Consider the following 16,164-nt stretch of genomic DNA (forward strand, 5'->3'; position numbering starts at 1 on the left):
AAAGCAAGCTGAGAAGCTAATTTGAAAAGTTTTGATAGTGAATTCTTCTTAAACTCTTGCTTTAATAATCATTTTTACACGATATACGATATGGGTATAGAAATCCAGTCTTATATTTGCAAAACAACAGAATAAAAATATTGTATCATTTTACAAACGTCTTTAAAGCAAATATATATATTTTAATTTCACCTTCCATCACACCATCAATTAATGTAGTCTGTAAGGTGATACAATCAATACAAAAACTATTGATCCCACGACCAAATATGGGCAGCCCGTTTACAGTTTTAGACCATCTATCATGCGTTTGATGAATAAACTAAATCTTACTCATAAACAAACCCTGCACTAATGGAAGTCAGATGGCTGATCCTGCCTAATCAAGTCCCATTTCTGTAATAGTTGGCTTCAATAGAGGTTTTATTTGATGTACAAAGTCATTTTGGCTGCTCTCTTATTACACAATAAGAGATTACACAATTTAGTTATTGTTATGAATATAATTTAAGTAATAGGTATACGGACTTATCACTTCTATACATTCGTTAAGTTTTCATTAACGCACTTTTATAATATTTTATGGCACATAGAATCATACCATTGAATCCGAATTTCGGTGTCGGGATAAATTGAACACATACTGCGAGTTTGGAAGTGTGGATTTTGTTCATCATTAAAAAATAAGCGAAAAAGTCAGTTGTAAATAGCAGAATTGAGCCCCAATTCTGCTATTTACAATGGCCGATAAATGAATGGAAATGGATTAAATTGGCATTCTTCGTATTATTTTGGGGCATTTTTCGAAATAATTGGAAATTCATTGTATTGACCGTTTATGTTGCCCCGTACTGAATTAAAGCTTAAAAGAATAGGATTATTGTTAAATTTATTCCAATTGCAAATTCATTCATCGGCCACTGTAATGGCAGGATCTGGTCCCTGGTCGAGACTCAAGACTTGATGAAAAGTTAACTTTTTTCCGCGGTCTGTAACTTGCGGTTTGCCCCTCGTTAACCTTCCCTGATACTTGTAGTAGTATGTAATGGTCAAATTCAAGTGCCTTAAACTATATTCTATGTCGTGCATCGTCTCTTGTATAGGTGTAAAATTCTAAGTACCTAAAGTAAGTAAGTCAAATCTAGTGTAGCAACTCGCACCAGCCGAAATGAAATTGTGATGCGGATGCCACTCTGGGGAGACCAGGAGGTGGTCTTACGATAAAAAAAAATACGTTAATTATTTGTTGTTCTGCGAGATCCTAGACAGGCTACAGTAAAGATACAATGCACGCACGTACCTCGTGAATCCTGGGCTGCGACCTGCACTAGTCGTTGAGCTTCCACTCCGTTGGTGATCCTGAGATGATGAAGGCTACTGGCTGATGATTTCACACGGTTTTAATAGGAGGTATAATCGGTTTTCGGTTTTAGTTGAGCCGCGATATCGTACCGTGCCGCGCGCGCGCTTCCTTTTTTGAAAACTGACGCTAGGAGGCGTTGGCGACTCTAACGAACTTCGCGCGAGTCATGCCGTCGAATTTGATTGGTTTGGTGCGTACATGAACAACCAACAGATTGGCGTTTCGATACTGCTGCCGCAGGATAGCAGAACAACGATAAAAAAAGAAACTAAATTGGTCTGATTAAATTACGTTTTGTTTTTTCTTTTATGGAAACGAAACATCCCGCCCACCAAAATGCCTATGGTATTTTCTGGTTAAAAGACAAAAAATTAGTTGACGAAAGGTTGAATACTAAAACTAAAGAGAATTAAATAAAGAATTAAATAAAATTTTGGATAAGGGTTGAAAGTTCGGTTAATATGATTAGAACAGCTAAGCAGAGTCCTCTATAGGCAAGGGACACAGTTTAACTAAAGGTCGATTTATAATTTGTTTGTCAGCATTTTGAACCAATGCACTCCGAGCTATCCCATCAGCACCCACCTGGAGGTTTACAACTCGTGCAAGTTTCCAATGCAATGGTGCACGATTATCGTCCTTAATGATTACCATAGAACCTATCTGTAACGGTTTAGAGTGTTTCGTCCATTTGGCTCGTTGCGTTAAAGAATTTAAGTATTCTGATTTCCATCTGGACCAAAAACTCTGTTGAAAAGATTGGAGCAGCTGCCATCGGTGAAGCCGATTTAGGTTTACGTTAGAAAGATCTTCATCGGGAACGGCTGTCAAAGGTTCTAAAGTAAGAAAATGACCCGGAGTGAGACACGTCAGGTCGTTTGGATCGGAACTAATAGGGCAAAGTGGCCTTGAGTTTAAGATGGCTTCTATTTGAACAAAAAGAGTGGTTAGTTCCTCAAAAGTCAAAACCTGATCACCCACAACCCGAAGCAAATGAGATTTTGCGGCTTTAATCTGAATCTCCCAGACGCCGCCAAAGTGCGGTGCGCCGGGAGGGTTGAACTTAAACTCGATTTTTTCTGTATTCGTTGCCTGTTCCATTAAAATTGAGAGCTGGTTTTTTGCACCAACAAAATTAGTGCCACAATCCGCGTGAATTACGTTGCACCGACCGCGTCTTCCTACAAATCGGCGCAAAGCAGCAATAAACCCTTCAGTTGTTAACGTCGATACGACTTCTAAATGCACCGCCTTGGTCGCCAGGCAAACAAACAAGCACAAATACGCCTTATCCATTTTCGCGCCTCTATGTGAACCGAGTTTAATACGGAACGGCCCGCCTAGATCGACACCGACCACGGAAAATGGTTTAACTTGATTGACGCGATAAGAGGGAAGATCGCTCATAAAAGGTTGTAATGGCTGAGGATTTGTTCGAAAACATTGAATACACTTGGACAAGTGGCGACGAATAACGCGTTTTGCAGCTATGATCCAGAATTGTTGAAGTAGTAGAAAATGTGTAGTGTTAATACCTGGGTGTAAATAACTGCGATGAATAAAGTCGATGACCAAGTAAGTAAAAGGATGGTTAGAAGGTAAGAAGGCGGGGTGCTTTTGCTCATATTCGAGACCTGATCGCGAAATCCTACCGCCCACCCTGAGTACTCCCTGATCATCAAGGAACGGATTTAACTTGCGAAAAGGTTTTGATAAGGGTTTTTTTGATTGCAGATGAAAGATTTCTTCGAGAAAAGTGGTGTGTTGTACATGTTTAACTATTTTTATAAGAGTGTGATGACGTTCAACGTTATTAAGAAATCGTTTTCGATTCACCTGATTGGGATGTCGAGTATAATCGATAAAGCGATATACGTACGTGAGGACATTTACCAACTTAGACAATGAAGAGAAACGATTTAATAACATCTCGATGATGGATCCGTCAGGTAAGGTTTTATCAAGTTGATCGGTTAATAAGACTACACACTTGCGTTCTTCGGATTTAACGAGTACTTCATCCTCGTGAGAGGCAGTATCAGGGATAGAAGGCCAGGAACAGTGATCCCTACGTAGCCAATCAGGGCCCGCCCACCATAAGGAGTTGTTTACGATCTCACTGGGTAATTGACCACGAGAGCAAACGTCCGCAGGGTTATCTCCTGAAGGTACATGGCGCCAGCACGCAGTTGCAGTAAGATCTTGGATTTGACTGACTCTGTTGGCGACGAATGTTACCCAGCGGGAAGAATGGGCTCGCAACCATGAAAGAACTACCGTCGAGTCTGACCACAGATAGACATCGTTAATCGTAATGCGATCAAGGTAAGTGTCACGAACAAATTTATAAAGTTCTGATAGAAGAACTGCGGCGCAGAGCTCCAGACGAGGCAATGAAATTCGTTTAAGAGGTGTTACACGAGCCTTAGAACAGACCAGATACGTTGTGACCTTGCCGCTGCCGTTAGTAACCCGAAAATATATTACCGCACCATACGCTACCTCGGAACTGTCACAAAACCCGTGAAGCTCGAACGATTTGACATCAGAACAAATTAACCAGCGAGGAATTCGAACTTGAGATAACTGTGATAATTGAACCTTGTAAGTATTCCACATACCAATGACCTCATCAGGCGGTGTTTGATCCCATCCGATACCAAGGATCCAAAGTTTCTGGATATAGGTTTTGATTTGAATTGTAATGGGAGACAAAAATCCTAGAGGGTCGAACACTCTACCTAGTTCGCTGAGAATCGATCGTTTGGTACAAGGCCGGTCGAGAGGTTGGATTTCGAAAAGAAATGCATCTGTGTGAGGATCCCATTTTAGGCCGAGAATTTTTAAAATTTGAGTTTCATAGTTATCGAGAGAGACAGAACCAGTGAGACGATCTTGAATAGGGAGGTCAAGCAGAAGTTGCGCATTGTTAGACACCCACTTCCTAAGATGGAAGCCACCTAATTTGAACAAGGCGATTAGTTGGTCCTTTGCCTGTTGGGCGTGTTCTAGCGTGTCGGAACCACTGGCCACGTCGTCGATATATACGTCAGACAGAATGATTCCCTTTGCTATGGGATACTGATTGCCCTCGTCCTCGGCAAGCTGTCGCAGAGTACGACACGCAAGAAAGGGTGAAGATGAAACGCCATATGTTACAGTATTCAAACGGTATTCTTGAAGACATTCTGTAGGAGTGGTTCTCCAAAAAATGCGCTGGTAGTCACGATCGGCTTGGGAAATAAGAATTTGACGGTACATTTGTCGAACGTCAGCCATAAAAACAATATTATGTACCCTAAATCGCAATAGAATTTCTAGAATGTTCGGTTGTAACTTGGGACCGATTAGTTGAGTGTCGTTTAAAGACCGAGAGTGGGCATCCTTGGCCGACGCGTCAAAGACAACGCGGAGACGGGTGGTAGCAGAGTCAGGACGCAAAACGCAATGATGTGGAATATAATATTTCCCCTGACTGAGTTCATTCCCGGGAACCAAAGACATATGACCGGCGTCCAAGTAATCTGTCATAAAATTCGCGTATTCCTTTTGTAAGTCAGGGTCACGAGACAGCCTACGTTCTATTGCATGAAATCGTCTAAGTGCAACGTCACGAGAACCTTCAAACTTCGGTTCGCTATCATCTTTGAATGGTAAGCGTACTGTGTATCGTCCAAACGTATCGCGGCAATGGTCGGATAAGAACTTTTGTTCGCAAAACACCTCCTCTGGAGTCAGAAGAGACGCCTTGGGTACGCAGTCTAACTCCCAGAAACGTTGAACTAACGAATTCAAGTCGATGTCGTTTTTACCCGATGCGTGCACTAAGGCGTTTGAAGCTAGACGAGTTTTGCCCAAAAGAAGCCAACCGAAAACAGAGTTAAGAGCTATCGGTTGATTTGCATTGCCTTTGATATGTTGATTTAGAAGCGAGTCAGCAAACACCTCCGCGCCGAGCAATATGTCGATAGGTCCCGGGAGATCAAAACCAGGATCTGCTAAGGGTTTCGATTCAATGTGGGTCCACCCAGATGTATTAAGTTTTGCTATCGGTTGATCGCCGCATATTGTTGATATGACGTGCAAGTTCAATTTAAATAAGATTTTATCCTTTGTGCCTATCAAACACGTGATGTCACCAAGAATCGGCGCTGAAGCATCTCCGATACCGCTGACGTTGTCGTTAGTTGGACTAAGTGGTAAGCTTAGACGTTTCACTGCCTTTTCCGTGATAAAATTGCTTTGACTTCCAGTATCAAAAAGAGCTCGGAACGATTGCATTGAGCCAAAGGCATCACGGACCTGAATCATTGCTGTGGCCAGTAGAACAGTGGTGTGTGTTAACGACCTTGACACTAATGTCGATGAAGACTGATTTGACTCACTAGACTTATCGCGATGGAGTAAGGTGTGGTGGTTTCTCTTGCATATGCGACACGAAAATATAGATTTACAATCTTTTAACTGATGAGATGGATTCAAACAGTTAAAGCACCAGTGTTTCTCAGTAGCGATCTGCAAACGTTCATCAAACGATTTTTTAAGAAACTCGGGACATGCGGCAATGGAATGGAAATCTGAACAAAACGTGCATTTTTTTGTGTATGGGACATTCGTTGGTACCCCTTCATTCAGTTGTTGTGTAGTAGCGGACTTAGCGGCAACGAGTGTGTGTGACGCAGAACTGCGCGGTTGGGGCTGCGGGTGAGCAGATTTAGACCTCGGTTGAGGTTTGTCCGATTCAACAAAATGTGTGTCTCGCAATAAAGCCTCACACTTGGATTGCAGGAAATTTCGCAATTGGTTATAAGTAGGAAGTTCTACATCGGAATGTTTTTCCTCAAAATCCCGACGAAGCCTCTGGTCGACCTTCGATAAGATATGATACACTAAAATGAAATCCCAATGGTTAACCGGCAAATTAATAGTCCTTAAAATGCTTAAGTTTTCATCGAATAAATCGAGTGACCTTCGAAATGCGTGCGCGTCAGAAACCTTAAATTCAATTTTCAAAATATCCCGCCAACACGTAAACGCAAGATCCCGCTTATTCTTATAGCGCGCGGTGAGTGCTTCGTATGCGTCGCGGTAGTGTTCGTGTGTCAGAGGGAAAGGCTTGATAACAAGCAGCGCATCGCCGCTCAGAGACGATACGAGATAATGAAGCTTCTCAGTGTCGGTTAACGATGTTGAGTTATGTATTAAGGTGTTAAACGTATCATAATACTCAGGCCATTTTTTAATGTCGCCGCTAAAGTTAGGAAGCACGATTTTCGGTAATCGAATATTCGACGAAACAGTGTCGCAAGACCGAGTTGATTCAGTTTTAGATAACGTTCGATGGATTGACAACAATCTGTAATACATTGCATCAAACCTTTCTTGAAGGTCATTGTCCTCATTTTCAGGGTCATCGAGAATCTCCTGGATCGTAAAATGCGCATCCTCAAAACTAGCGGCATGTTGCTTAATGTCTTGAAAATATGACAAAAACAAATTTAGTTGAGAAGAATCGTTTTCGGCTAAAATACCTATCTCCAGCGCTTTATTTAAACGGTTATAAGAAATGGTTCGTTTCCTACGCAAAGACGGTAAATCTTGAGTCGAATATTCTACTTCATTACATTTTGATTTCTTTAATGTACCCCTGCGGGTAGGTTTTCCGAGAAGCGGCATTTAAAAAAAGTTTATTAAGCAGGTACAAAACAAAGCTATGAGATATTATTTCTTGTAATGTGCGAAGAATTTCGATACAGAGTTAAGCTTACGGATTATAATTAAGCACTAAATAAATGTACCTACTTATGTGCAAGTATCATCCGCAATAAGTAGGTAGTGGTCGCTAAGACAGTGTATCCTACCCAAACGCGCCCCGAACTTCGGCGCGTATAATAGGTACGTTACAAGACGCGTGTACGGTGTAGGTATCCCTATTGTTACCAACTAGCAAATCTAGCTACTCGGATATTATATTATAAGCATACACAGATAATATGACAGGGTCGATTGATGACTGTATAGAACTATAGACACAATGTACTGCAACAGCTGATTACCTCTGTGTTCAATTCGTGAAAATAAACGGTAAATTTAATCACCGACTCGTCGAGAAGTTTTATTTGTAGGTACCTAGGTAACTGATACGTTATTTTGATAGAACGGTTTACGATATTTCAATCTACCTACCTACAGTGAATAATAATACTCGTAGGTACGTTTAAACGACGTACGTTTTTTACGAATGAAAGTATTTAATGAACAAAATGTTACTACGAAAACCACTTTAATAAAAAACGGATAATCCACTTAGTATTACGTTATTTGTTTTGGTAGGTCACTTGCATTTTAATGAGCCGATGAGTTACTTATTGCGGGTTGTTAAAGTGTGCACCGATAAATTGATAAAAGTGATTGCACAATTTGACTTCACCACAATAATTGTTAAGTAACAAGCGAGAATACCCATGCAGGACGGTATTTGTAGTTAGATCGGCATAGGTACCCTCACAAGCTAATCGGAAGTTTTATAGTTTTTTGTTCGATGGCGAATTTAGGATAAGTACCTACTTAGCTCGTTTACGTGACGTGTTTAGTTATGAATAATTACGAAATTATGGAATGGTTTGATAGTTCCGATGGGACAACTTAAAATGCGATATGGTTAAAACAATAGATCGATTGAGATTATTTTAAGTTACCTTTAACCAGAAAACCAATATGGCGATTCGATAAGAATTAAATGGAAGCTCCCGGGTTTCGGCACCAAAAAGATGTAGCAACTCGCACCAGCCGAAATGAAATTGTGATGCGGATGCCACTCTGGGGAGACCAGGAGGTGGTCTTACGATAAAAAAAAATACGTTAATTATTTGTTGTTCTGCGAGATCCTAGACAGGCTACAGTAAAGATACAATGCACGCACGTACCTCGTGAATCCTGGGCTGCGACCTGCACTAGTCGTTGAGCTTCCACTCCGTTGGTGATCCTGAGATGATGAAGGCTACTGGCTGATGATTTCACACGGTTTTAATAGGAGGTATAATCGGTTTTCGGTTTTAGTTGAGCCGCGATATCGTACCGTGCCGCGCGCGCGCTTCCTTTTTTGAAAACTGACGCTAGGAGGCGTTGGCGACTCTAACGAACTTCGCGCGAGTCATGCCGTCGAATTTGATTGGTTTGGTGCGTACATGAACAACCAACAGATTGGCGTTTCGATACTGCTGCCGCAGGATAGCAGAACAACGATAAAAAAAGAAACTAAATTGGTCTGATTAAATTACGTTTTGTTTTTTCTTTTATGGAAACGAAACATCTAGTTTTCAAAGTTAGAACATTTTACAATTCGATGGACATTAAAACAATGTAGTATCGATTTATAGATAGTTTTTTTATAATTAAAATTAGAAGTTTCGCCTAGGGTATATTTCCAGACTCAAATCGGAAACACCAGACACCAAGACTCAAAGCAGGCATTTGTGCATTAAAAAAATACTTGTTAGGGATCTAACCCGCGATACATCGCATACAATCAGTGGTGGTGACCTCAACAACATTGCAATCTATGCAGTCGGAATATAACATGTTAAATTATCGTTCACCGATCAAAAACACATCTTTAATAAGTACCTAAACCTCTTCTCATTAAGAATTACTGTATAAAACCTCCTTATTACAAAAATAATCACGTGTTTATACCGGTAACCCGTTGGACACGAAGTTCGTTCACAAACCTTAGGAGTGTACCCGGCAACACGGAGCCAAATGTTTACATTGTTTGTTGACTTGGTTTCGTTTAGAATTTCGCCTCCAAGTTTCCAAGATCGATAGTGGCCGGGACCAGAGCAACGGTTCAAGATTGGAGATGTTATTTATTTATTTTTTAATTTGATAAGAATTTGATTTCGCTTTTTTATCCCAAAATGGTACTGTTATCAGCGTCGTTTGGTAGCAACACCTACCAAACGACGCTGATAACAGTAGGTACCATCATCGAGAGTAAGTAGTTCTGACTCGTGCAACTCGACCAAAAAGCAATAAATTCGGATTTTAGTGTAGCAATGCCATCTAAATGCGACTCTCTCGGGAGCCCAGAGTTAGTAAGTAGGGTTAGATGATCGAGTTCTTGAAATGGGGAAAATGATCAGACCCAGTCACTGGATCGTCAAGACCGTCCATGCCATAAGCACTTGTTTTGATTAGCGCGTACCCTTGATAACCTAATTTATACAAAAGAGTGGCAAGTGTGACATCGTCCATTGCTCTGGAGTTTGCTTCGCCGTTTCTTTTGCACATGTAGAAAAAGGAATCTTTGTCAGGTATAAAGAAAAAAAAATGCAATTGCAGAACAACTTTTCAATTAAAGAAAAATATCATTTCAGTTCTGTTTTTAGAACTGAGAAGCTATTTTTTGGGTAGGTAGGTTACCTAGATACCAAAATAAACAGACAGATAGATATAGACTCAATAAAACAATTAACTTATATTGGTCTCTATTTGCAATAAACACGTTTATTATTATAAAAATCAAGTTTACAACAAGACCTAAATATACCTAAATTACCTAAGCTTTATACTCTGTTAGAATTTATATAGATGTTACTTGTGACTTCAATTACTAGCTAATACTGAAACTGAGATAATTATAACAAAAATACAATTTGTATGAACAGGAGCGGCGCGGGGGACTGCAGGGAGCGGGGAGGGGGGGAGGCGGCGGACGTCCTCCTCTCACTGAAGCACGCCGTCGTCCACGGCGACTGTGCCGCCGAGGCCGTGCACCCGCAGGTACCTATAACCATCCCTCTCACTCACACCAACACCCCACCAACCAAAACAAGGATAGACACAACAACACACAACAACTTCAAATCGTACCCTCTCGCTCTTTCTTCAAGGACTCTCGCTCCCCGTTTCTCTCTAACAAAAGGGGTGTTTTGAAGGAAAATTTTGTATGGAAAACTGTGGAAACGGGGTTCCGCCCTATTGGGGTTTCGATATGAAATAATTGTAATTAATACGGCATCTTGGATTATTGCTGGCTTCTTATTATGAACATTTATGTACGGCTTCGCGGGATTTATTGAAATGAGAATTTTGATAGCGAAGGATTAATAAAACGAAAGTGAAACATAATGTGGGGATGGAATTAAACATAGACAACAGATAATTGATTAAAAGCTCACGCTCCGGTACTCAGTGTTATTGGGTCAAATATTTATAAATTAAAAACTGGCCAGCACTTTAAAAGCACTTTTGGATGTTAAAAATTCACATATTTTAATTGTTCTTATACTCGATGAGTTAATTTCTCCGAAATAAAAAATTATGAACTGGCTTTTAAGTTGAATATACTATTGCTTATCCTGAATGTTACTCATGTCTTTTCGGTAATAGAGCTCTATATTCTTTATGATTTTATTGTGAAATATAAGACAAGGGCTCAAGATTTTGTTAATTTGACTACAAGAGACTAAAAGAGACTGTGACCCCTCGAGTTTGTTTCGACATTTCTTCTCAGGGTAGTCAGATAGGAAATGTCGACTCCAGCGTTCTCAAAAAAAAATAAGAAGACATGTAAAAGTGATGATATATCCTACTTACAGAATAAATGATTTCATTTCATTTCATTACAAGAACCCAAGTATCCAACTCTATCGAAGGTCCACGGCCAATCTCTATTACTTTTTATACGCTGTTTTTTTCATGAAGTTAGTTACTGTAAATAGAAAATCAAATAGGTAGGTAGTATTCCTACAACAAAACTCCTTTTTGTTATTGTGTTCGGCGCCTTTAGGTCGCCGATTATACTTCACGCATGAAACGATTGGCCGATTTTTTTATGTAATAATTAAATATTTGGTAGGTTTGAATCTTAAAAAAATTCTTGCTGTTTTTATACCATAACTACAATGCTATTTACTATTTATTAGTTAAACCACTATTTTAGGTCATCAAGTGGATTGATAGAAACGAAACGTAACGAAAGTGGGAAACTAGTTGTAACTATTAATTTATTAAGTGAGATATTTCAATTTTGAAATCACTACCCTAAATTGATAAAAATATTTTAGACTTTTTTTAGTTACTTTTTACGCCATAGGGATTTTAATCCATATATCGCAGGGAGGTGAAACTCCCTGCGATATATGGATTAAAATCCACACATTCAAATCACATGCACAAAGCCAAAATAAGAACACGTATTCGTCGATCACAGAAATCACATCTTTATCAGTGGGTTAGGGCAGATTGCATAAAAAGTATTGACGTATATTAGTGTATAGGTGTGATGACGTACCCCACTCGTCTATCCTTGAAGTCAATTTCCCCATCCTCCTACTCACATAGATAGATAGAATATTCTTAATGCATACCACATAAGTACAGGATTGGATATAAATAATTAGTAACTATCAATGGGCAGTCTTATCGCTAAGTGCGATCTTTTACAGACAGCCTTTGGATGGACTAAATATATTCACATATTTCTCTGATACCAGATGATGGTGAACAATGGTGGCTACCCGTACTACGAGCACTACGGCGGCGCACCACTCTTCCCCACCATGAGCGTCAACGTCTCCATGAACATGACCATGCATGGCTGTCCACCAGAACAGCTGTGTTCACAGGTATTTGGAAACTGTGAAGTGAAATTTCATAAAGAAAATGTCTATTTCTTTGCTGTCTGATTACAAATTATTCTGCTAAGTTTAAGAATATTTAACATTAGTATTAGATTATCTTCTATTCAATGAATCGATAAGTATTACTTAAGTTTAAAAAAATCGTTCACATAGTACTTATGTAATTTGTGTCTTAAAACCAGTTCTTCCTTTGTTGATTCAATATCATATTATGCGAATTTCTTCACGAAGTGATGATCTTTATAAATACGATTTATTAAAAAATAAATACTATAGTCAAAAAATAAAACCAACCGATACTTGCAGATGCAATGGAACCAGAACGCATCAACCCCGTCCGTGAACGTGGTGTACCCTCAAACACAGAACGTGATCAGCTCGTCGACATACCCGTCAGCTACGTACTCCTTCACCGCCGACTTCAGGACACCGACGCAGAGCGATCCCCTCATCACCGCCACCTCGACCTTTAAACCTCTCCTGCAGAACACTCCGAAACAAAACCCGAACTACTCCATATTCCAGCAGAAACCAAGTTATGCTAGCCCGAAGGCGTTAGGGCCGAGTCTGAAGAGGTCGCCTTCGAAGCTGTACGCTCAAGAGACGCAGAAGGAGCAGAATATGGGCAGCGGGTACCTGCTGAACCATCAGGGGCAGATGCATCCTCAGGAGTATGGGTATACCGCCTGTGTCTCTTCGGGGAAAGTGCAGGTTAGTTGTTTCCTGATCATGAATACAGACTACTCAAAATTAAAGAGTTACAAAGAGAAATCTCAAAGAAAATATGTTTTTATAAAGTCGTTAAAAAAGACGGTTGCCATCTTCGTATGAGAGATGACTATAAATTTTCGTATTCCTGCGTCGCCAACTATACTTGTTAAGAGAAATGTGATTAAAATTGCTTAAATATCTAGGTCATCGGGGAAAGGGAAGAGACGTTACAAAAAAAATCGTTCATAAAGCGAACTGACTTTTTTCGGAAAAAAATCCTTGAATATAGATGGAAAATTAGTCACCCACATCCACCGTACCGACTTATTGACTAACGCCAGTTTACGTATCGTTTATCTTAGGTGGGAGCCCTAAGCGGGTGTTCAGAAGACGACGAACAGAAGCCAAATTTATGCCGAATCTGTGGCAAGACTTACGCGCGTCCGAGCACGCTGAAGACGCACCTCCGTACGCACTCGGGCGAGCGGCCGTACCGCTGCGGGGACTGCAACAAGAGCTTCTCGCAGGCCGCCAACCTGACCGCACATGTCCGGACTCATACGGGACAGAAGCCGTTCAGGTCAGTTTAAACGGTTAGGTTGTAATTGTAAGCACTGGTAGGACTGTAGGAATCGTTGAACTGAGCTTTATTACTTTTTGGGCGACTTCTAAAAAGAAGTTATCAATTTGTCTTCATTTTTTTTGTTATCTCGGGACTACCGACTAGGTAAATAGATTCTGTTGACTTTTTTGGGAAACGTGATAAAGCTCTCATTTGGTCCCATAAAAAGTCATCAAGTTTTGCTGAGTAGTTTTTATTTGAGTCGGTTAGTAAAGTAACTACGTGTTGAAATTATTGAAATACTAGCTGTTGCCCGCGACTTCGTCCCCGTGGGTAGAAGATATAAGTTATGATTTATACCTGCCCTGATTTTTCACATTTTCCATTGTATTTTGTTAATAATTTTGTTATAGTAGTACTACCAAGTATTATTACCTACTTATTTTCAGAAAACCGGCTTTGTTTCATAAATATTAAGTACGTCCACCACCGTTTTATTTTAATAATCAATTTCCATATTTTCCACTCCTATTTAGATGTCCAATTTGCGACCGACGGTTCAGCCAAAGCTCAAGCGTGACGACTCACATGAGGACACACTCTGGAGAAAGGCCGTATCAGTAAGTCATAATAATAATTAAGTACTTATTTACTTCAGTAGGTAAATAACGTTATCCTCTACTTGCAAAATGACAAATAAGGAACCAAAATCCTGATGGAAAACATTACAAGAATATACTGTATTATGTACTATGAATTAGCTTATGTAGTTGTTTTCTCTCTGATTTATTTTTTCTCAAACAGATGCAGATCCTGCAAAAAAGCCTTCTCAGACAGTTCGACGCTAACGAAACATCTTCGCATTCATTCTGGCGAGAAGCCATATCAATGCAAATTGTGTTTGTTGAGGTAAGAATAGTTTACGAGTAGATGGCAATTTCATATAAAATGAGTTTGGAATAGGAATGGCAAATAAGTATAGTACAAAGAGATAAATACCTAACTATGTAATATGAGGTATGGCTAAGAATACAACATGTAAGGTTAGGAATATATTCTATTTTCTTTATAAGTCTCTCTTTGTAAAGAGATTGCTCTAGAGTCGGGAGATCAATACAATCAGAAATGAGGATAACGAGGTGGGGAGACAAACTTGTAAAGATAATACAAAAGCGAATGTACTTCAAGTACTGGTAAGAATGCATGGAACTGAAACTGATAAATAAATGCATAGAGGAAAAAATATTTTTACACGTTTTTGGGCCTAAAAAAATAGTTGAGCAGATTTATTAAATGTCTGTTTTATTTTTGCCCTGCTATAGCATCCACAGCTGGGTAAATGCCTTCCTTGAATCCTCTTTCTCTTTTTCCAAGCCTTGTTTCTAAACCATCATCATTGCTCCCGAACGGCTTGAGCGATTTCAATTTACTTTGTTTTGGATCGACCTATCGACCTATTTAAATGTTGTGGGGGTTGAAAGTTCTTTCCTGTCGGGGTATTTAATATTGATCTTGTAATAAAAACTCCTTTTCGTCCCCAGATTCTCTCAGTCCGGCAACCTGAACCGTCACATGCGAGTGCACGGCAACATGTCGGGTGGGATGCTCGGCTGACACTTGCAGAGGTGCGGCCTGTCTGCCGTTTACATGTAGGACGATACGTCACTACAAGCGAAATGAAGGATTTGACATTATTAACGCATTTAGTAGTAGATTTGGAATTAATTGGGTATTTGACTGATAAAATTCAGTCCGTTTTATACATACCCAAAAATTTTAGATACATATTTTTCTTTTATTGCATAACCAAATAAATAAGATGAACTAATTCTACATCTATTATCAAGTCGGTAACCAAAGGGTCTACCACCATGTCTTTGCGATTATGGAAGACAAGTTGCGTTTCTAACCCAACTTACTATTTAAAAAATTTACCATCTTTTTTTGTTTTATCTTAGTTTTTTTTATTAATTGTACAAAATCATTTTTTAATACCAATTCAAGGTTTTTTTTCAAGAAACGGTTCATTAGACTTCTTTCCATCTTGCTTGAAATTTAGTTTATGGAATAAAGATTATGTGCAAAGTCGGGCGGCCTCTCGCTTTGACAACAGGAATATAAATGCGTAAGATAAGGTGGTAGCAAGTCTTTTCCAGTGAAGCTTACCTACTTATTTTGGCCATTATCGCAAATTACCAATCTATTGTGTCTGGAATGAAACTGACAACATTATATTAGGAATATGAGAAACTTGATATCACCCCGTTTAACCCTGCGCCAACGGCTACTGTTCCAAAGCTATTAGTAAATGCGTTTATCTTTTATATTGAGTGACAGTATTTGACAAACATGTTTTAATGTGCGTAATTATGTTATGAAACATGTTATATGTATTTATATAGTACTTGACTAAACAAATATGTAACAAATTCAATTAAAACTATGAGGAACAAGTTAATGCTTGCGATTATGTGCAGAACATAGATCGAGATGAGACATGACTTCTCTAAAATTGACATAAGCTAAGGTTCCCGAAAGGATTATTTAGAAAAAAATAAAGATTAGATTCACGGATGAAAAATCACGATAAATTATTATTATTTAAGAACTTAGCTTTAAGTTTGTCATTTATTTCCAACTTTGACATTGTCATCATCAAAACTTTCAGCCCTCATTGTAAATATGATACTATGTGAAAATGTTTGTACATACCTATTTAGGATAATAATATGTAAGCATACAAATCAAGTATTAAATATCTAGTCATTATCTTATAGCACTTTTATATTTACGGATACTAAATTGAGAAATTGTATTTCTGAAAATCTAAGATTATCTGATGGTCCTGTGAATAGACGTGTTTATGTAAGCAAACATCAATC

The 16,164-nt window shown here is 39.2% G+C and overlaps 2 protein-coding genes across 5 annotated transcripts in view; one reads left to right on the forward strand and one right to left on the reverse strand.

Annotated features, from left to right (window-relative positions):
* The window catches only part of LOC113507213 (protein TRC8 homolog), a 45,138-nt gene extending 38,082 nt beyond the window's left edge, over positions 1 to 7,056 (reverse strand). For 2 of the 3 annotated variants that reach the window (XR_003401819.1, XR_003401818.1), the window contains exon 1: positions 1,301 to 7,056. The gene's annotated coding sequence lies outside the window, so the exon portion shown is untranslated. The remainder of the gene's footprint in view (positions 1 to 1,300) is intronic. The other variant, XM_026890075.1, reaches the window with a different exon arrangement.
* Positions 7,057 to 8,767: 1,711 nt separating this feature from the next.
* On the forward strand, positions 8,768 to 16,048 carry LOC113507216 (protein glass-like). 2 transcript variants are annotated; one of them, XM_026890082.1, is made up of 8 exons: positions 8,768 to 9,226; positions 10,033 to 10,147; positions 11,863 to 11,994; positions 12,316 to 12,720; positions 13,083 to 13,300; positions 13,819 to 13,902; positions 14,087 to 14,191; positions 14,824 to 16,048. In XM_026890082.1, coding segments are annotated over exons 1-8 (1,134 nt in total). In that variant the 5' UTR covers positions 8,768 to 9,224; the 3' UTR covers positions 14,897 to 16,048. The 2 variants fall into 2 exon arrangements, with proteins under 2 accessions (XP_026745883.1, XP_026745882.1); XM_026890081.1 differs by having other exon boundaries at positions 8,768 to 10,147.
* Positions 16,049 to 16,164: the final 116 nt, after the last annotated feature.

This window comes from Trichoplusia ni, unplaced genomic scaffold (assembly GCF_003590095.1).
Source record: "Trichoplusia ni isolate ovarian cell line Hi5 unplaced genomic scaffold, tn1 tig00001093, whole genome shotgun sequence".
Classification (NCBI taxonomy): domain Eukaryota; kingdom Metazoa; phylum Arthropoda; class Insecta; order Lepidoptera; family Noctuidae; genus Trichoplusia; species Trichoplusia ni.